General features: G+C 46.5%; 1 protein-coding gene across 1 annotated transcript in view; it reads left to right on the top strand.

Annotated features, from left to right (window-relative positions):
* Nucleotides 1–2,706: 2,706 nt before the first annotated feature.
* SSU72 (SSU72 homolog, RNA polymerase II CTD phosphatase) overlaps nucleotides 2,707–23,191 on the top strand; it is a 74,259-nt gene continuing 53,774 nt past the window's right edge. Inside the window, exon 1 of the mRNA XM_069742518.1 lies at nucleotides 2,707–2,926. Coding sequence (XP_069598619.1) covers nucleotides 2,847–2,926 — 80 coding nt within the window. The 5' untranslated portion in view covers nucleotides 2,707–2,846. The remainder of the gene's footprint in view (nucleotides 2,927–23,191) is intronic.

Here is a 23,191-nt window from a genome sequence, read left to right as displayed (position 1 = left end):
ACTGTAGCCTTTCAGCAATGGGGTCCTGGGTTCAAATCCCACCAAGGACAACATCTACAATTTGTTTCTATGTTCTCCCCGTGTTTGTGTGGGTTTATTCTTGATACTCCGATTTCCTCCCACACTCCAAAGACATCCCAATAGGGGAGCTAGATTGTGAGCGCCAATGGGGACAGTAATAGTAATGTATCTAAAGCGCTGCGGAATAAGATAGCACTAAATAAGCAAAAGCATAATAATTGTACTCACACAGCTCCGCTCCGTCCATGATTCAGAGAGGAAGAGAACTAGAACTCTAGTGCCACCTATTGGAAGTAGCAATCCTAACAGTCAATGTTGACCCTTTAACGAGCCTTGTCACATGACTTAGGATAAAAGCCAAACCAGAATCTCAATTTGCAGACACTGTGTTTTGGGGTACTGCCCCTCATCAGTGCAAAGTGGAGATCTGGTTTGGCTGATTGAGAGGCGTCTGACTGGGATCCAAGAAGTATCGTTTCTCCTTGCGGAGAGTGACATGATAAGCATATCAAAGTGAGGAGACTTAAAGCCGCAATGCTCCTCTGGGAAATATGCAAATTGTCTCTTCAGAGAGGAAGAGAACTAGAACTCTAGTGCCACCTATTGGAAGTAGCAATCCTAACAGTCAATGTCGACCCTTTAACGAGCATTGTCACATGACTTAGGATAAAAGCCAAACCAGAATCTCAATTTGCAGACACTGTGTTTCGGGTTACTGCCCCTCATCAGTGCAAAGTGGAGATCTGGTTTGACGAGGGGCAGTACCCCGAAACACAGTGTCTGCAAATTGAGATTCTGGTTTGGCTCTTATCCTAAGTCATGTGACAAGGCTCGTTAAAGGGTCGACATTGACGGTTAGGATCGCTACTTCCAATAGGTGGCACTAGAGTTCTAGTCCTCTTCCTCTCTGAAGAGACAATTTGCAAAAATGACAATAAGGCTACTTTCACACTAGCGTCGTTGGACGTACGTCGCAATGCGTCGTTTTGGTGAAAAAACGCATCCTGCAAATGTGCCTGCAGGATGTATTTTTTTCTCCATACAGTTGTATTACCGACGCATTGCGACGTATGCCCACACGTCGCATCCGATGCGCCGTGTTTTGGTGGACCGTCGGCACAAAAAAAGTTCCATGTAACTTTTTTTGTGCGTCGAGTCCGCCATTTCCGACCGTGCATGTGTGGTCAAAACTCCGCTTCCTCCTCCCCGGACATTACAATGCGGCAGCGGATGCCTTGTAAAACTGCATCTGCTGCTCCTGTTGTTCATTTTTTTCACAGCTTGCGTCGGTACGTCGGGCCGACGCATGGCAATGGCCCCAAACCGACGCTAGTGTGAAAGTAGCCTAAAATACAACGCCGCGCGGAGCCCTGGTGTGAATACGCTTCAAAGCAGCTACAAAAATGATAAAACTGCACAAAAATGGGCACCGAAGAGCGTTACTGAAAAGGTTCATGACTTTGGGCCGCTGATCTCACACAGTGATGGCCACACATAATGGCGGTGTGAGATCAGGGGCCCACAGACATCTAACCCTTTCAGTAACGCCCTTCGGTGCCCACTTTGGTGCAGTTTTGTAGCTGCTTTGAGGCGTATTCACACCAGGGCTCCGCGCCGCGTTGTATTTTATTATTGTGTCATTTATGAGTTTTATATCGTAACTAAAACCTGTAAAAAACGGAAAAAAAAAGAGACTAACGACTAAGAAACCAACTTCAGCTTGGTAAAACATGGCTTCTGGAAGAAGCTGAGGAAGACTCCCCTCTAGGAGCCGCACCCCCCCCCGGTGTGACCACCGCACCCCCCCCCCCCCCCGGTGTGACCACCGCGCACCCCCCCCGGTGTGACCACCGCACACCCCCCAGTGTGACCACCGCACCCCCCCCCCGGTGTCACCACCGCGCCCCCCCCGGTGTGACCACCGCGCCCCCCCCGGTGTGACCACCGCAACCCCCCGGTGTGACCACCGCAACCCCCCCGCGGTGTGGCCACCGCAACCCCCCGGTGTGACCACCGCGCACCCCCCCCGGTGTGACCACCGCAACCCCCCGGTGTGACCACCGCGCACCCCCCCCGGTGTGACCACCGCAACCCCCCGGTGTGACCACCGCAACCCCCCCCGGTGTGACCCCCGCGCACCCCCCGGTGTGACCACCGCGCACCCCCCGGTGTGACCACCGCAAACCCCCCGGTGTGACCCCCGCACACCCCCCGGTGTGACCACCGCAACCCCCCCCCCCCCGGTGTGACCACCGCAACCCCCCCCCCCGGTGTGACCACCGCAACCCCCCCCCCGGTGTGACCACCGCAACCCCCCCCCGGTGTGACCACCGCAACCCCCCCCCGGTGTGACCACCGCACCCCCCCCCCGGTGTGACCACCGCAACCCCCCCCCCCGGTGTGCCCACGGCACAACCCCCCCCCCGGTGTGACCACCGTAACCCACCCCCCCGGTGTGCCCACGGCACAACCCCCCGGTGTGACCACCGCGCACAACCCCCCGGTGTGACCACCGCAACCCCCCCCCCGGTGTGACCACCGCAACCCCCCGGTGTGACCACCGCAACCCCCCCCCCGGTGTGACTTCCTGTCAGCAGACGTTACGCCTCCACCCCCGGCGCCGCCATGGCTCGCCCCGGCTCCTCCCGCATCTCCTCAGCACTGCGTCACTTCCCCGCCCGGCCGGCCGCCATTTTAGTTCCTGTGGTGTCGGAGCGCAGGCGGAAGTGCCGCCATCTGCTCGCAGCGGCTGCGGTCCTCCTCGCCGTGTCTCCTCCGAGTCAGGAGGTTTTCGTGAGGAGAGATCTCGGCGGCCTGATACAATAATGCCGTCCACCCCGCTCCGTGTGGCCGTGGTGTGCTCCAGCAACCAGAACCGCAGCATGGAGGCGCACAATATCCTCAGGTAATGGCGCAGCCTCCGCTGCTTGTTCCGTGTGTGACGTGGCCTGGGCGCGTAGTTCGGGTCCTGTGAGGAGGCCGGGGAGCATGATGTGTGAGGAGGCCGGGGGGTGATATGTCGTGTGAGGAGGCCGGGGGGTGATATGTCGTGTGAGGAGGCCGGGGGGGGGGGGGTGATATGCCGTGTGAGGAGGCCGGGGGGGATGATATGTCGTGTGAGGAGGCCGGGGGGGGTGATATGCCGTGTGAGGAGGCCGGGGGGGATGATATGTCGTGTGAGGAGGCCGGGGTGGGGGGTGATATGTCGTGTGAGGAGGCCGGGGTGGGGGGTGATATGTCGTGTGAGGAGGCCGGGGTGGGGGGTGATATGTCGTGTGAGGAGGCCGGGGTGGGGGGTGATATGTCGTGTGAGGAGGCCGGGGTGGGGGGGGGGGGGGGTGATATGTCGTGTGAGGAGGCCGGGGTGGGGGGGGGGGGTGATATGTCGTGTGAGGAGGCCGGGGTGGGGGGGGGGTGATATGTCGTGTGAGCGGGGTGGGGGGGGGGGGGTGATATGTCGTGTGAGGAGGCCGGGGTGGGGGGTGATATGTCGTGTGAGGAGGCCGGGGTGGGGGGTGATATGTCGTGTGAGGAGGCCGGGGTGGGGGGTGATATGTCGTGTGAGGAGGCTGGGGTGGGGGGGTGATGGCCATTCCCACCCAGATGTGTGAAAATTACAAATTTGTAACTGAATTTGTTCCAAGCTTTTTTTTTTTTAAACTTGCACAATATAGCAAATTTCCGGCCATTTTTTAAAAAAAAATTCTTTTATATGGCTGGGAAAGGATTAAAAACAAAAGAATATTCGCCTTTCCTGCTCTTTGTGCCGACTAGGCCTTGCATGGGTCCTGGTCAGCATCAGGGAGTCCAGTCTGAGAGCGGCTATGGCAGCAGGGCAGGTGATGTCTTCATTATTTATTTTTTTTAATTTTCCCCAAGTTTTAATCTTCAGGGGTCTGGAGGTCCCAGAGACCCTTTTATTTGGAGTGAATGATTTCTGGACGAAATAATCTTAGACTTTGGTGAAAACAGAGCTAAATGCCGTCTTCTTCAGAGGGCGTCTTAAGGATGTGACTAACGTCACCCGGGGTCAGTGATGGTGACTATGTCCTGGTCTTAAGCCTCCTATATACATTAGCCGAGCCCACTGATACTGATTAGTGATGAGCGAATATACTCGTTACTCGAGATTTCCCGAGCACGCTCGGGTGACCTCCGAGTGTATTTTAGTGCTCGGAGATTTAGTTTTCCTCACCTCAGCTGGATGATTTACAGCTACTAGCCAGCTTGATTACATGTGGGGATTCCTTGGCAACCAGGCAACCCCCACATGTACTTATGCTGGCTAAAGGTACCGTCACACTAAGCGGCGCTGCAGCGATACTGACAACGATGTCGATCGCTGCAGCGTCGCTGTTTGGTCGCTGGAGAGCTGTCACACAGACAGCTCTCCAGCGACCAACGATCCCGAAGTCCCCGGGTAACCAGGGTAAACATCGGGTTACTAAGCGCAGGGCCACGCTTAGTAACCCGATGTTTACCCTGGTTACCGTTGTAAATGTAAAAAAACAAACTCTACATACTTACATTCTGGTGTGTGGTCAGGTCCCTCGCCTTCAGCTTCCCGCACTGACTGAGCGCCGGCCGTAAAGTACAGCGGTGACGTCACTGCTGTGCTTTACGGCTGGCCGGCGCTCACTAGTCAGTGCTCGGGAAATCTCGAGTAACGAGTGAATTCGCTCATCACTAATCCTGATGTGTTCAGCTGGACAGATAATGATCCAGAATTAGATTTTGGCCTGTCGTTCGCTTTTAGCTCTGGGAGAGGAGGCTACAGATTTGGTATGGGAGAGGAAGCTTCCAGCAGAACGATTGTCCAACAACCATGTAATCTGTACGGGGGGGTGGGGGGGCTTTACATTCAGTATGGTATCATATCACTTGGTTGAAGTCAGCAAATAGCCCCAGTGAACACCAAATGTTATGTGAGGTGCATCTGTGATTGCGTTCACTCTGGCTTTTCTGTTTTTGGTGTGAAAAAAATACATTTTTTTTCGGATTATAAGATGCACTTTTTCCCCCAAATTTGGGGGGAAAATGGGGGTGCGTCTTAGGCTGCCGTCACACTAGCAGTATTTGGTCAGTATTTTACATCAGTATTTGTAAGCCAAAACCAGGAGTGGGTGATAAATGCCGAAGTGATGCATATGTTTCTATTATACTTTTCCTCTATTTCTTCCACTACTGGTTTTGGCTTCCAAATACTGATGTAAAATACTGACCAAATACAGCTAGTGTGACGGCAGCCTTACAATGTGTATATATCTTACCGGCTGTGATGGAACAGGATTGCTGCTGGAAGAGGCAAGAGTGGAGCGTTGCTGCAGGCTGGGATGAGGGGGTGTTTGGATATGCGCTGGTGTTTGGTGGTGTGGGGTCTCTGCCAACATTTTTGTGAAAAAAATAATTTTATAAAATGTCCAATAAAGGTTTTATGCACACCTCCAAACAATCATATTAAACACTAGATGGTGGCCCGATTCTAACGCATCGGGTATTATAGAATATGTATGCATATAGCAGCCACATAGTATACAGCACAGGCCACATAGTATATAGGAGCCATGTAGTATATAGCAGACAAATACGTGGCGTGTGCTATATGCTATGTGACTGCTACATACATACATATATACATACAGTAGAATACCTGATGCTTTAACACAGGCCACGCAGTATATAGCAGTGTGTGCACATATTCGTGTTAAAAAAAGATAATTAAAATAAAAAATGGTTCTATACTCACCTGCTGGGATCCAGCGAAGCTGTCCCTATGTGCGCGGCTGCCGCCATATTCCGTTCCCGGGATGCATTGCGAAATTACCCAGATGACTTAGCGGTCTCGCGAGACCGCTAAGTCTTCTGGGTAATTTCGCAAAGCATGCCCGTTACCGCTGGCATTAACCCTGTGTGAGTGGAGGGGAGTATGCGGGCACCGGGCATTGACTGCAGGGGAGTAGGGAGGGACTAATCGAACTGTGCCCGTCGCTGATTGGTCGTGGCAGCCATGACAGGCAGCTGGTGACACCAATCAGCGATGTGGGATTTCCGTGACGGAAGTTGCCGACAGAAAGACAGACAGACGGACGTACCCCTTAGACAATTGGATAGATATATAGATAATCCCTTATGAATTTCACAGGGACAAAGAGGCATAAGCTACAGAATACTTAAAATGTATCTTTATTTCTAACAATAATAAAACCAATTAACATTCAGCAAGGTAAATTTCTATGAGTACGTACAGCCAGGAGCAGTGACCAAAGCCAGGTGAAAGTAATGTAGGGCCTCAAGACCTAATCGCCTACTTGTGTACAGAGATAACGGAGTGCTTAGAACATATTGTTTTAACGTACTGCGGTGTAGGTGACTAGCAATAATAACATATGCTTCCCATTGAGGAAGCCAGTCAGGCGAAACGGCGCTGTCAGGGTAGCTGAGGAGCATCCTAAAGGTACCGTCACATTGGACGATATCGCTAGCGATCCGTGACGTTGCAGTGTCCTCGCTAGCGATATCGTCCAGTGTGACACGCAGCAGCGATCAGGCCCCTGCTGTGATATCGCTGGTCGGGGCAGAAACACCAGGACTTTATTTCGTCGCTGGCTTTCCCGCTGACATCGCTGAATCGGCATGTGTGACGCCGATTCAGCGATGTCTTCGCTGGTAACCAGGGTAAACATCGGGTTACTAAGCGCAGGGCCGCGCTTAGTAACCCGATGTTCACCCTGGTTACCATTGTTAAAGTAAAAAAAAACAACCACTACATACTTACATTCCGGTGTCTGTCCCCGGCGCTCTGCTTCTCTGCTCTGGCTGTGAGCGCCGGGCAGCCGGAAAGCAGAGCGGTGACGTCACCGCTCTGCTTTCCGGCCGTTGTGCTTACACAGGGCAGAGAAGCACAGCGCCGGAGGACAGACAGCGGTAGGTAAGTATGTAATGGTTGTTTTTTTTTACTTTAACGATGGTAATCAGGGTAAACATCGGGTTACTAAGCGCGGCCCTGTGCTTAGTAACCCGATGTTTACCCTGGTTACCGGCATCGTTGGTCGCTGGAGAGCTGTCTGTGTGACAGCTCTCCAGCGACCAAACAGCGACGCTGCAGCGATCCGGATCGTTGTCGGTATCGCTGCAGCGTCGCTTAGTGTGACGGTACCATTAGCCAGGATATTTACCGATGTAAGTGGGACCGTTTTTTTTTTTTTTTTACCTATGTTATTGGCAGCTGATTATTCCTAGTCACCTACACCGCAGTATGTTATACGATATGTTCTAAGCACTCTAAAGATTGTTGGGCCACATTTGGTGACTTTACCGCAGAGTAATATGATTCACTTTAGTTCAAGTATTATGCTTTATACGTTAGGTGAAACTAATTGAAGCGGGTCCCCATTTAGTATGGTTCCTTATTTCTGTACACATGTAGATGATTAGGTCTTGCTGTCCTATATTACTTTCACTTGGCTTTGGTCACTGTTCCTGGCTGTGTGTACTCACAGAAATTTCCCTTAATTGGTTTTATTATTGTTATAATTAAAGATACATTTTAACTATTCCGTTGCTTATGCCTCTTTATCCCTGTGAAATTCATAAGGGATTCTGTTTAATAACATTTTGTGAAAGCCCAGAGCCCCTGCACTTAAATAGTTTACTATGCGGTGGACTCTGGGGAAAATGGTTGCCGGTGGGTGGTGCATGCTCAGATGGAGATCTCAACATTATGGGCAGCACTGATTACTCTATGGGGACAGAACTATTGTATTAGCGATCAATGTGCCTCATTGCTCATTTGCCCGTGTAAATGAACACTGAAAGATGTATATCGCTGTTTGTTAAAAGCATTGCCATAACTTCCCTTCCCTAAACCAGTGTAAATGGTCGTGTGTGGTTAATATACCAGTCTGTCTACCGTGGTCTTCGGTACCCAGCACTGTTCTGGTCCTCTTCTGAGTCACATGATGCCAATTCAGATCCTCTCCGTCACACTGGGCTCTGAGTGACTTGGCAGTGGCTTGTACAATGTAAGCCAATGGGGCATCAGAGCAAGGCTCCATAGACTGACAATGTAATGGACGTACGGCTCGCGCAGTGTGGGGTGTCGGGATAGTCTGATTTGCGATCGTATGACTTGGTTGACTGCAACATTGCTGAATACCAAAGAAAGACCGTGATGAGTGAGTACCTTAGCACACATTAAACTACACTTCCATTTTATACTAGTTTAAGGGTGGAAAAATTGAGTGCTTCTTTAACCCCTTCATGACTAGGTTTTTTGCTCCCCTCCATCCCAGAGCCAGAACTTTATTTTTCCATCAATATGGCCATGTGAGGGCTTATTTTTTTTGCAGGACGAGCTGTACTTTTGAACATCATCATTGGTTTTAGCATGTCGTGTACTAGAAAACGGGGAAAAAATTCCAAGTGCGGTGAAATTGCAAAAAAAAGTTCAATCCCACACTGTTTTTTTGTTTGGCTTTTTTGCTATGTTCACTAAATGCTAAAACTGGCCTGCCTTGTGATTCTCCACATCATTACGAGTTCATAGACACCAAGCATGTTATTTATCTAAGTGGTGAAAAGAAAATTCCAAACTTCAGTAAAAAAAAAATTGCGCCATTTTCCAATACCCGTAGCGTCTCCATTTTCTTATTCTTTGCGCGCCGAGCTGCTGTTTTTTAATGATACCATTTTGGTGCAGATACGTTTTTTTGATAGCCTGTTATTGCATTTTAATGCAATGTCAGGTGACCAAAAAACGTAATTCTGACGTTTTAATTTTTTTTTTCTCGCTACGCAGTTTAGCGAACAGGTTAATCCTTTTCTTTTATTGATCAGGTGCTTGTAAACGCGTCAATACCAAATGTGTATATTTGATTTTTTTCTTTACTGTTTTAGTTTGAATGGGGCGAAAGGGGGGTGATTTAAACGTTTGTTTGTTTTCATATTTTTTTTTTTTTAAAATTTTAACTTTTGCCATGCTTCAATAGAAGCTGACACAACTCGATCGCCTCTGCTAGATAGGAGAGAAGCTCAGATCGCTCCTGTGTAGTATTGTTGCATTGCTATGAGCGCCGACCACAGGGTGGTGCTCCCAGCAATCCAACATCAACAACTGATGGCCAGAAGCGCTAGTTAAATGCTGCTGTCAGCGTTTGAAAGCGGCATTTATCTAGTTAATAGCGGCTGGTGAATCTTGATTCCACCCGCCGCTACTGCGGGCACATGTCAGCTGTTCAAAACAGCTGATATGTCCCGGCTTTGATGCGGGCTCACCTCCGGAGCCCGAATCGAAGCAGGGGATCTGACCTCGGACGTTCTATCCTGTCTGAGGTCAGAAAGGGGTTAATGGTGCTTTTACAGGCCAAAATGGTCATGTGAAGGTTTGCACCTTAATGACAGGCCAATTTTTACAATTCTGACCCCTGTCACTTTGGAGCGCTTCAACGGATCCCAGTGATTCTGACTGTTGTTTTTTGTGGCATACTGTACTTCATGATGGGGGTATAAAAAAAATTCGTAGAAATTGCGTTTATTTGTGAAAAAAGCAGTAATTTGGCGAAAATTTTGCAATTTTCCAAGTTGAGTCTTCATGCCCTTAAATTAGTTATGTCACACAAAATAGTTGATAAATAACATATCTACTTTACAAGAGCACAATTTTGTAAACACATTTTTTTGTTAGGAATTTATAATGGTTAAAAGTTGATAAGCAATTTTTCATTTTTCCAACAAAACTTACGAAAACTTTGTTAAATGGACCACATAACATTTGAAGTCACTTTTAAGGGTCTATAGGACAGAAAATACCCAAATGTGACACCATTCTAAAAATTGCACCCCTCAAGGTGTTCAAAACCAGATTCGAGAGGTTTGTTAACCCTTCAGGTGCTTCACAGGAAGTTTTCGAATATGGGGGGAAAAAAATTAACATTTAACTTTTGACAAAAAAAATTACTTCGGATCCAAATTTTTTTTATTCTGACGAGGTAACAGGAAAAAAATGGACCCCAAAATTTGTGTAATTTCTTCTGAGTATGCCAATACCCCATATGAAGGAGAAAACCCACTGTTTGTGTGCACGGCAGAGCTCGGATGGTAAAGAGCGCCATTTGACTTTTTGTATGCAAAATTTGCTGGAACCATTGGCGGATGCCATATGACGTTTGTAGAGCCTCTAATGTACCTAAACAGTGAAAATCCCTCAAAAGTGACACCATTTTGGAAGCTAGACCCATCAAGGAATGTATTTAGATGTGTGGTGAGTAGAGTTAAGCGAATTTGATTGGGTCCCTGCTTATTCGGCAAGCTTTAGCGGTTGCTGAATAAGCTGCAGAGGGAGCCCGGACACATGGAGCGCTGTAGCTGCATGTGTTGTGGCTGTGTCAGTGGAGACCTGTGTGCTGGGCTCATCATGCATGTGTTGACTGTGACACATGCACCGGACAGCTGATCAGCCGGCGTGGCTCGTATATCCGGGTTCTCTCTGCAGCTTATTCGGCAAGCGTTATAGCTTGCCGAATAAGCAGGGACCCGATCAAATTCGCTCAGCTCTAGTGGTGAGCACCTTGAACCCTCAGTTCCATCACAGAAGTTTATAATGTTGAACCGTGAAAATAAATAAAAATAATTTTCCCTACAATAAATGTTTTTTAGCCCCACATTTTCCATTTTCATAATGGTGACAGGAGAAATTTGTTGTGCAATTTCTCCTGAGTACGCCTAGACCCCATATGTGGGGGAATGCTACTTTTGAGGCACAGTGGAAATCAGATTTTTCTGGAATGTTTTCTGGGTGCCATGTCACAGTGGCAGAGCACCTTAAATGCTAGAACAGCAGAACCCGCTATATGTGAACTCATTTTACAAACTAGACTCCCCAATGAATTCATCTAGGGGTGTAGTGATCATATTGACATCACATGTGCCTCACAGAATTTCATACCATTGAGCGGTGAAGAGAATATATTACATTTTTATCACTAAAATGTTTTAGGCTTCTTTCACACTAGCGTCGGAATCTCCCAGTTGCAATGCGTCGGGGAGAGATTCCGACGCTAGCGTTTAGCGCATTGCACAATGGAGGCAGCGGATGCATTTCTCCGGCGCATCCGCTGCCCCATTGTAAGGTGCGGGGAGGTGGGGGCGGAGTTCCGGCCGCGCATGCGTGGTCGGAAAAAGCGGTCCGTCAGGAGCAAAAAACGTTACTTGTAGCGTTTTTTGCTCCCGACGGTCCGCCAAAGCACGACGCATCCGTCGCTTGACGGATGCAACGTGTGGCAATCCGTCGCAAATGCATCGTCAATACAAGTCTATGGGGAAAAAAACGCATCCTGCAAGCACTTTTGCAGGATGCGTTTTTTCTGCAAAACGACGCATTGTGACGGATTGCAGAAAACGCTAGTGTGAAAGTAGCCTTAGCCCCAAGTTTTTAATTTTTCTAAGGGCTAATAGGATATTTATTTACAACAAACTGAGGTCCATTTTTTCCCTAAGTGCTGCAATACCCTACATGTAATCAGGAAACTTTTTTCAGGCACAGTGCAAAGCTCAGAAGGCAAGGAGGGCCAGATTTTACTGTTATGGTTTGCAGGTACCATGACCACTGGGAGAGTCCATTCGGTGCTAGAACAGCAGAATCACCGCCACCATAAGAGACCCCAATGTACAAACTCCACCTCTCAATGAATTCATCTAGGGGTGCAGTGATCATATTGACACCACGGGTGTGTCTTAGAATTTTATGCCAGTGGGCTGTGAAGAAAAAATATGGCAACTACATTTTTACCACCAAACCTTTGGTTTAGCCCAGATTTTACATTTTCACACAAGTGGGTAAAAATGGCACCGTAATTTCTCACAATTTCTATTGAACATGGCAATAAACCATACTTGGCTGCATAGTACTACTTAGCCATACGGAGAGACTTGGGCTGAACAGCGCAGAGTTTCCTTGAACAGTTTGCGGACTCAATTTGCAGAACCCCTAATCGCCAGAAGAGCAGAATCCCCCCCCTTCAAGTGAGCCTATTTTGGAAATTATACCTCTTTAGGAAGAATTTATTATCTATAGGTGTAGTGTCGATTTTGACTCCATGGGTATTTTCCAGAAATGAGCAGCAATGAATGTTGCCCAGTGGACCAGTGTAGTGACCAGTATGTTGCAGTCACCAGTACGTTATGGCCAGCCCGTGCTTCTGGAGGCATGCATCCATAAATTAGGAGTGCTCTCTTTGCTTCAGAAATGCCAATCCTGTGGACACTATATGTGGTTTAGGAAAACTGTGGGGCTCGGAAGGGTGGTGGTGGTGGTGGGGGGGGGGGGGTTCATGCATTTAAATTTGGGAGCACAGAATTTGCTGAATTTCTTTTGGCGGGTGAGGAGCCATTTCACTTTTCCAGAGCCTTTGTACTGTCAGTAACATGGAAGCCCCTATATTTCCATTAGCAGAGGACATACCTGATGTGGAACTTGCTTTTTTTGTGGATTGAGTTGAAGCTTTTTATTGGGAACATTTTCAATAACGTTTGGGATCACATTTATCAGTGTTCCACACTGAACATTTACTTTGGGGTTTCCATCTAAGTCTGAGTGACGTGATTCAGATGAAACTGTCGAGGGATCCATTCACTATAATGAGGCAGCAGAGTTACTCTGGACTCCGTCTGGCCTCTGATCAGTGGTGTCCTTCTTTTCAGAAGTGCACAAAACTGTGGCCGACGTAACTTTTATGCAGTCCTAAAAAGACTGACACCGCTGGATCACAGGTCAGACGGTGTCCACAGTGCCTCCATCTGCCTCATTGTAGGGAATCTTCAGTTGAGGGTTCTGTCTGAATCGCGTATTTCGGAGATTAACACGGTGTAAGCGCAGAGTGCAGGATAAGGCTATGTGCACACGTTGCGGATTCTCTGCGGATCCGCAACGTTTTTTAAGGTGCAGAAACGCTGCAGATCCGCAATCGATTTACAGTACAATGTAAATCAATGAGAAAAGAAAAATGCTGTGCACACTTTGCGAAAAATCCGCTGTGGAAACGCTGCGGTTTAAAAGTAGCGTGTCACTACTTTTTTGCGAATCTGCAGCGTTTTTGTACCCATTCCATTATAGAAAACCGCAGGGGTAAAAAAAAGCAGCAAATCCGCAGAAAAAACGCTGCGGAACCGCACAAAGCGACAAATCCTCAGGTGCGTTTTCTGCCAGGAGAGGCAGAATCCGCACTAGAAATTACTAAAGGTACCGTCACACATAACGATATCGTTGCTTTTTGTGATGTAGCAACAATATCGTTAACGAAATCGTTATGCGTGACAGCGACCAACGATCAGGCCCCTGCTGGGAGATCGTTGGTCGCTGGGGAAAGTCCAGGACTTTATTTCGTCGCTGGATCACCTGCTGACATCGCTGAATCGGCGTGTGTGACGCCGATTCAGCGATGTCTTCACTGGTAACCAGGGTAAACATCGGGTTACTAAGCGCAGGGCCGCCCTTAGTAACCCGATGTTTACCCTGGTTACCATTGTAAAAGTAAAAAAAAAAACACTACATACTTACATTCCTGCCACGTTCCTCAGCGTCAGCTTCCCTGCGTCCCCCAGTGTCAGCGCCGGCCATAAAGCAAAGCACAGCGGTAACGTCACTGCTCTGCTTTCCTGCCAGCGCGCTTACACAGTGCAGGGAAGCTGACGCCAGGGGACGCGACAGGAATGTAAGTATGTAGTGTTTTTTTTTTTTTTTTACTTTTACAATGGTAACCAGGGTAAACATCCGGTTACTAAGCGCGGCCCTGTGTTTTGCGTCGCATGCGTCGTTTTTTTGCTGAAATTTGGACGCAAGAAAAATGCAACTTATAGGGGCGCATGACGCATGCGTCGCCGCTGCGTCGCCCGACGCAAACCTGACACAAACTAGCATAACGCTAATGTGAACGTTAATTAGAGATACCATATTTATATTTTGTTTTAGTTTTTATAGTGTAAAAGCACCATCTTAAGAAAAAAAATAATTTTTCCATTGCTTTCTACAACTTTTTTATATTTCCTCTGGAGCTGTATGGTGACTCTTTTTGTGGGACAAGATTACATTTTCAGCATTAACAGGTTTATATCTTTTTGGTCGCATTTTATTTCTTTTTGTTCAGAGGTATGATAAAGCATTGTTTTTATGGTGTTCACTAAAGGGGTTATTTAGTGGGACAGTTTTGTAGGTCAGGTCGTTCTGGATGCGGCGAAACCAAATGTGTACTTTTTTGTTTTTTTGTTTTTTCATACAAATATTTATGGCTATTCAAACTGTCAGCTGTGCACTTTCATATAAAGTTGCTGATCATGCTCGGAGCATATCTAGCAACTTAACTAGCTCTGGTAACCCATCTTCATGAAAGGGTGAGATGGTTTATGTATTCAATAGCATGATTTTATGTGCCTCTAGTATAAGGAGGTTTGCACAGTAAAATGTTAATGTCTGAACTGAAATAATTACATGAAACCTTATTCTTTTTTGGCAATACTTGTTGAATAGATATCTGAGCATAAAGCGAATGATTGCCTTCATAGTTTAAAGTTAACCTGTCACCAAATGTTTGCTGCCCCATCTGACAGCAGCATAATGTTGAGGTAGAGAGCCTGATTCCAGTGATGTATCACTAACTGGGCTTCTTGTTGCAGTTTTGATAAAACCACTATCTTCTCTGCTGCATATCATGAGTTCTTTAACTGCTGAGCCCTCTATAACCCCGTCCACAACAGTGATTGGCAGCTTTATGTATACACTGTATAGGCAGAAAGCTGCTAATGGAGGGAATGGGGTTATTCAGAGCTGACGGATATAGAGGACTCCATGACGTTGGTTTACTAGTCCACTAGTGACGGTCTACTGCTGATGAAACAGATTTTTACCAAAACTACAGCAAGCAACACATTAAGTGACACCGCTGGAATCAGGGGCTTTGTCTTCACATGATGCCGCTGTCAGATTTGCTGCCAAAAACCTGGTGACAGTTTCCATTTACATTTTTTTTTTTTTGTGCAGTGTCCTATTTTTTTTTTTTTTTTTATAATTTAAATAGGTTTTTATTGAGTATAAAATTTCAATAAAACATTTGACATCGGTATATGAATTTTTGATTTTCCCCAACAACCCCCACCCTTACCAACCCCTCCCCTCTCCTTCCCAACTAGACAGGTCACGCTCTTGGCGTATCTTGTAACAGTATATACTTTAGCATTATATAGTGTCTTCCATTATGAACATAGAGATCATTATTTCACATGAAAAATATCCCCAGGCCTATCTTCCCTTAACCTCCTCTTAACTCAATTCCAACCAAGGCGTCCACAATTTGTCACAATTTTCTGGAACACTCCCTTTGTCAGGGCGATAGCATACCTCACATATTTAATGTACTCTCCCCTCGAAGGAGGCTATGACCTTCCGAGCCGCAGTGTCCTACTCTAGTAGCATATTTAAAGGGAAACGCAAGTCAAACTAATTACAATGTTGGGTATTGAAATAAGAAAATAATTTCTATATCCTTTTAACAGATTTTTCACAGCTGAGAAAATAAAGTTTGAATCTATGTAAATGAAGCTGCAAGGGCCGAGAAGGTGGGCAGACTCCAAGCTAGTGCATTGATCATTAGTTATTGCTGATGTAGCTCCACCTGTTCAGTGCTAATAATTCACTATTCTCACCAAAACCACCCCAAAAAGTAGCACTTTGGAATGACTTGCTTATCTGCACTAGTTGCCTAATTTCTCATTTAAAGTGAACCTGTGTGCAAGATTTTGCTAAGTAACCCACAGTCAGTCAGTTTGGCGCTGTTAGGGTATGTGCACACGTCAGGTTTTTTCCCTGACAAAATCCGGAGAATTCTGGCAGAAAATCGCGGTTTTTTTCCGCGCGGATTTCTTGGTTTTTGCGCGTTTTTTGCGCGGATTTTTTGCGGAATTTTAGCGTTTTTTTTTTTTTCCCTGAAAGTCATTTTGGCTTAGAAATCCGCAAAAAGAATGAGCATGTCCATTTTTTTTTGCGGAATGCGTTTTTTTTGCGGTAAAAAACGCATCCATCTGAACAAAAAATCCGGAATGCATTCTAAATGATAGGATGCATATTTTTAGCGTTTTTGATGCGGAATTATAGCGTTTTTATAGCGAAATTCCGCAAAAAAACGCTAAAAATCCGGACGTGTGCACATACCCTGAAACTGATTAAAATGATAACTTTGCCGCGATGTAACCAAATCGGTACTCCTACAGTTACTGACAAGCAGGACCGTGGAGTTAGTCTGTATAAAATGGACCGACTCTTGACTCCTAAAATAAATATAATAAATTGGGTTCTGTGCAGGATGCGGTGTAAATGTTTCCGTAATTTGGGAAAGGTATAAAATGTTCTAGGCTTTTGGTTGAGATGAATCTATGTTGCACTTCATGTACATGCTCAGTGAGGCAGTGCTGTTGAGTCATTGTCAGGCAAATTGAAGAGTCTGAGTTGGTGGTTTGGCTTCCCGACTCCACAGCCCGGCTGACCCGTGTTTGGTGATGAGTGAACGTGCTCGGACAAGGCGTTATCCGAGCATTCTCGTGTGTTAATAAAGTATCTTCCGTGTGCTCGATTATTATGTTTGAGTTTCCGTGGCTGCACGTCTCACGGCTTTTCAACAGCCACAACACATGCAGGGATTGGCTTACAAACAGGCAATCCCTGCATGTGTTACGGCTGTCAGACACATGCAGCCACGGCGACTCGAACATGGTATTCGAGCACGCAGAATATACTCTATTAACTCACAAGGCGTTATCTGAGCATGCTCACTCATCACTACCTATGTTATAGATTGAGCAAACAATGTTTATTAGATCTTGCAAGTATGTAGCAATTCAAGGCAGAAGAAATAAGATGCACATCCTGTGCGACAGGGAGACACACCTAGTGACCTAGAACAAAGTAGAACTAAAGCATCAAACCTCATGTCTTAAAATCTATTAATGCAGACTTTGGGAGTGGCTAGCAAGGAGGATCATGGGCACCAGATCAGTGTAATAAATTAGCCTAACACCAAACCTGTTGGAATTCCCCTGTATTTCCTGGTCAGAATTATTTCTTTGTGCCAACATACTTCTCAGTGTTGGGGGAAAGTTTTCATCATTCAGTCCCTGTCCCCTTGAGATTCGCTGTCAAATTGTGCGCTACTTGTTTTTTTTTTTTTTGGAGAAAAAAAAAATCTCTTGAATCATACGTTGTCTTCCTTGAAGCTACTATGAGACTCACAGCAAAGTTTACGCTCACATCTGTGTATATAAAGTAGCGGAGAAGGGTTGGTGTCATGCGATTGTGCTTTTGTTTTTTTTTTTTTTGGTTTCTCGCCTGACATGCATGTGCAATGCGATTTTAACATTGGCTTTTACATGCAGTAACTGTCATTTCAAGCTAGTTTTCAAACAAATAAAATTCTTATATAAAGATGGTGGTAAGACCTTTCTGTGAGCTATATAATTAGTACAGTACGTGTGGCTTACTGTAGATGTATTTAGATAATAAAATAAATGGCGTGAGCGCTGGTGTTCTTATTCTGGGAAAAGGCCAATATCCATGAAGCTTCCCAGCCTATGAACAGCTTACAGCTGTCTGTTTAGCCTTTACTGGTTATTCAAAAGGGGGTCCAAAAAGTGTGGTACCCCCTATTTTTAATCAGGAAAGGCTAATAAGACAGCTTCTGGCTGATAATAACAGGCTGGGAAGGGTCCATGGATCTTGGGCCCCTTCCCAGACTAATAACACAAGCCATCAGCTGCCCCAGAAATGGAACATTCATTGGATGCTTCAATTCTCTTGGCCTCGGCTCTTCCTGTTTGACCTTGTGGGTTGGCAAGTTGGGTAATGGTTTTGGGGTCTTGTAATGTCAGCTGACATCAAGCCCAGAGGTTAGTAATGGAGGGGCGTTTATTAGAGACACTTCCTAACCCTGTAAGTTTGAAATCAAAACACAGAGAAATCCTTTATTTCAACAGAATGCTTCCCCCCTCTTTTACACGTTAGGCCAGGTTTACATTGAGGTAAAGCCGCCCGTTCAACGCATAGCGTTGACACGTTATGCTATACTGCTAGCGCAGATGATTCATCTGCGCTAGCGGTGACTGAGCCTCAGACGCTGCAGCCCGCCTCAGAGGCTCCGTCACTGAATGATGGCAGATCGCTAGCGCATGACAATTATGGCCTATGTTGGTTATTCGCCCAATAATAGGGGTTAAAAGACTGCGTTACACCGCGTTATGCTGCGGTGTAACGCGGTCCGTCTAACGGACTGTCATAACGCAATGTGAACCCAGGTAAAACCTCCGGTTCCAAAGGGGTCCACTGTGAATCCATTGCATGTCTCACGACTATCTCCAACTCCGCTACATCCAGATATTTTTTGAGCGGTGACATGACACGCCACCTGAAACGCACAGTAGCGTGAGAATGTGCCTGCAGTGATGAGCGCTGACATCAGTAAGGTGACAGGAGTTCATAGCCTATGATGGTGGAGAGGGAGAAACTCCATCAGTCCGCCCATCCCTGCTCGTCACTGCAGGCTCGTTTACACTACTGTCAGTGTGTTGCGGCTGGTGTGCTGAGCATTCGCATCAGGTCACCGCTCAACACACCATCCGGATGTAACCCAGTTGGAGATGGTTTTGGGACATGGAATGGATTTACAGCGGACCCTTTGGCAATATTTGGTGTTTAAAAGGTAATGGATGGATAAGAGGTTCGGGTAGTGCTTTGTTCCAACTTTTCTCTGTTTTGATTAAAGGGAATCTGTCACCTAATTTTGGCCCTATAAGCTTCGGCTACCACCATCAGGGGCTTATCTACAGCATTCTGTAATGCTGTAGATAAGCCTCTGATGTAACCTGAAAGATGAAGGAAAAACAAGTTAGATTATACTCACCTGGAGGGGCGGTCCAGTCCAATGTGCGTCGCAGTTCCGTGTCCGGCGCCTCTCCATTATTAACCCCTGGGCTTGATGTCAGCGGACTTCAACCCCAAAAACCATTACCCTGCTTGATAATGCACCAGGGCAAGCGGGAAGAGGCTAAGCGCCAGAATTGGTGCATCTAATGGAGCTGTCTGCTTGGTTTTTGCTGTTTTAATAAAAATAGGGGGAACATGCACCATTTACTTAAGTTCTTTATTAAGGAAATGCATGTGCAATAAGGTACACACTGCACTAATTGTATATCTCACTGACACTTCTATGTATGTATCCTAGTCTGAAAGTTCATGCTGTGAAGTTACTGTACTCTGCTGATGAAATGTTGGGTTTTCTACTAGATGGGTGCGAAAAATTGCATGGCTCAGGCATTGTCCGTGAGCTGTGTTTTTGATTTTTTTTTTTTTTTCCCCCTCGAACCCATTGATTTGCATTGGTGAATCTCGGCTGTTTTACACTGCCATTTTTTACACAGATGTGAAGGTACCCTGTAAACTGTAGGGCAGGGGAGAATTGTACTGATTTGTAAACTTGTTTAACCAGCTTTTCAAGCCCAGTCAACCTGGCAATACACACTAAATATGTTCTGAGTCTGCCAATTATCTAATGCGGAAAAGGGTGACTTCACTCTCCTCAGGTGTCTGAGGAGAGAAAGGCAACATGCACATTCTTTCAATTCCCAGGCTTAGGCTACTTTCACACTAGCGTCGGGCTGAGGTTACCGACGCTAGCGTTGTTTGCACCGCACAACGGGTGCAGCGGATGCAGATTTTCATCGCATCCGCTGCCCCATTGTGAGGTGCGGGGAGGTGGGGGAGGAGTTCCAGCCGCGCATGCGCGGTCAGAAAAAGCAGTCCGTCGGCAGCAAAAAACGTTACATGTAGCGTTTTTTGCTCCTGGCGGTCCGCCACAACACGGCGCAACCGTCGCACGATGTTAATTTATGGGGAAAAACGCATCCTGCAAACAACTTTGTAGGATGCGTTTTTTCCCCATAAACAACGCATCGCGACGTATTGCAAAAAAACGCTAGTGTGAAAGTAGCCTTATGCAAACCTTAACACATTTTCTCCTGCAGATTTGTTCTTGCTGTTGGTGTCTGGCATCTGCTTTTCTTTTTAATGTTTGTAGCTAAACTAGGGTTAATGCTTGTCCTTCTGTACTGCATATTACACAATACTTATGACACACTCAACCCTGGTAAAAGATAACATTTGAAGGCAGAGACTGGTATCTGCATGTGATTGTGGCCTTGTAATAACTTGTTGCTTCATTCTGGAAGTACTAGATGAGGGCAGTAGCTGTACAGCAGTGTTGCACTTGAGTCATGGTTGTGAGTCATTGCTCTCTGCTTTTATTTTTCTGCTGAAAGCGGTGACTGGATTGTTAAATCATAGGCTGTTATAGTACACTAGATGGTGGCCCGATTCTAACGCATCGGGTATTCTAGAATATGCATGTCCGCGTATTAAATTGCCCAGCCGCGTAGTATATTGCCCAGCACAGAGCCACATAGTATAGAGACTTAAAAAATAAATAAATAAATAAACATATACTCACCTTCCGAAGGCCCGTTGAAGTCCTGCTATACTCGCCATCCGCTGCCTTTCCCGCACCTCGGGACGCTCCTGGGATCGCTCCATTGCAAGCGGCAGCTTCTGGTCTCAGGGCTGGTATGAGCAGGACCTATGATGACGTCACGGTCACATGACCGTGACGTCACGGCAGGCCCTTGTCGCACACCAGCCCTGGGACCGGAAGCTGCCGCTTGCAATGGAGCTGTCCCGGGAGCGTTGCGAGGAGCGGAAAAGGCGGCAGATGGTGAGTATAGCAGGTTTTTTTATTTTTAACATGACATATTTTTACTATTGATGCTGCATAGGCAGCATCAATAGTAAATAGTTGGGGACACACAGGGTTAATAGCAGCGGTAAGGCTACGTTCACATTTGCTTTGGGCGACGCAACGCACAACGCAACTAAAAACGCACGCAAAAACGCTGCGTTTTGCGACGCATGCGTCCTTTTTGGCCGAAATTTGGACGCAAGAAAAATGCAACTTGTTGCGTTTTCTGCGCCCGACGCTTGCGGCAAAAAAAACGCATGCGTCGCACAACACAGCACAACGCATGTCCATGCGTCCCCCATGTTAAATATAGGGGCGCATGCGTCATGCGTCGCCCGACGCAAACACGCAAAACGCTAATGTGAACGTAGCCTAACAGAGTGCGTTACACCTCGGGCCGTTACCGCTGCCATTAACCCTGTGTGAGCTGTGACTGGAGGGGATTATGGAGCGGGCGGTGAGTGTAGGGGAGGGACTAATCGGACTGTGCCCGTCGCTGATTAATCGCGGCAGCCATGACAGGCAGCTGCCGACACCAATCAGCGAATTAATAACCGTGACAGAAGGACAGACAGACGGAAGTGACCCTTAGACAATTATGTATATAGATGGCTCTATGGACAGATAAGTAGATATTAACTGTATAGTCTGATATACTATAGCAAAATCTGAAAACTACAATACGTTTGTTTTAACTATATACTGTGTCAAAAAATATGTAATTCCGTCAATGTTTTTTCTTGTTGTGCGGTTTACCTATTGGATTAACTTTATATTTTGATAGCTCTTGTGTTTCTCAGCTCGGCAATGCCAAAAGTATATTTTCTTCTCTTGTTGTATTTTGAATGGGGCAAAGGGGATCATTTGAACTTTTATACAATTTTTTTTTTTTAAAAGAAAATATCTTTTTACTGACTTCAAAAGTTGCTTTAGACTTGAAGCTGCGATCTTCTGCTACACATGTCAGGGCTTGCGATCATGACAGCTGTTATGATTGACATGACAACCAGAGGTCTCCTGCAGACCTCTATGGTTGTCACTGCAAGATTGCTATGAGCGCCACTCGATGCTCATGGCAAGTGAGTAATTCTGCTACATACAGGCGATCTGATCTCCCCCCCCCCCCCCCCCTAATTTTGCAACAAAAAACTGGGAAAACTTACTGACTCGAGTATAAGCCTAGAGTGGAAAATGCAGCAGCTACCGGTAAATATCAAAAATAAAGATACCAATAAAAGTAAAATTAATTGAGGCATCAGTAGGTTGTGTTTTTGAATATCCATATTGAATCATGAGCCCCCTATAATGCTCCATACTGTTCATTATGGCCCCATAAGATGCTCCATACAAAATAGGCCCCATATAATGCTCCATACAGTTCATTATGGCCCCATAGGATCCACATATAAAATAGGCCCCATATAATGCTCCATACAGTTCATTATGGCTCCATAAGATGCTCCATATACAAATATGCCCCCTATAATGCTCCATGCAGTTCTTTATGGCCCCATATAATGCTCCATGCAGTTCTTTATGGCCCCATAGATGCTCCATATAATGCTCCATGCAGTTCTTTATGGCCCCACCATAGATGTTCCATATAATGGTCCATACAGTTCTTTATGGCCCCACCATAGATGCTCCATACAGTTCTTTATGGCCCCACCATAGATGTTCCATATAATGCTCCATACAGTTCTTTATGGCCCCATAGATGCCCCATATAATGCTCCATACAGTTCTTTATGGCCCCATAGATGCCCCATATAATGCTCCATACAGTTCTTTATGGCCCCATAGATGCCCCATGTAATGCTCCATACAGTTCTTTATGGCCCAATGATGCCCCATATAGTGCTCCATGCAGTTCTTTATGGCCCCATAGATGCTCCATGCAGTTCTTTATGGCCCCATAGATGCCCCATATAATGCTCCATGCAGTTCTTTATGGCCCCATAGTTGCTCCATACAGCATTGTGCCACATGTAATGCTGCTGCACTAAAAAAAAAAAAAAAAAGACATACTCTCCTCTCGTCGCTGCTCCTCAGCGTCCCGTCTCTCCGCACTGTCTGTCTGACTGTTCAGGCAGAGGGAGGCGCGCACACTAATACATCATCGCGCCCTCTGACCTGAACAGTCACAGCAGAGGATGTGGAAGACGAGGCGGCGGTGGAACGCGGAAAGGTGAATATGAAATACTCACCTGCTTCCTGGCGCGGTCACTGCATGTTCCACGTCTCCGGCGCCCGCATCTTCTTCCTGTAGTGAGCGGTCACATGGTACCGCTCATTACAGTAATAAATATGCGGCTCCACCCCTATGGGGAGTGGAGTCCATATTCATAACT

Source organism: Ranitomeya imitator, chromosome 10 (assembly GCF_032444005.1).
Source record: "Ranitomeya imitator isolate aRanImi1 chromosome 10, aRanImi1.pri, whole genome shotgun sequence".
Taxonomy (NCBI): Eukaryota; Metazoa; Chordata; class Amphibia; order Anura; family Dendrobatidae; genus Ranitomeya; species Ranitomeya imitator.
This window is presented reverse-complemented; position numbering and strand designations above follow the sequence as displayed.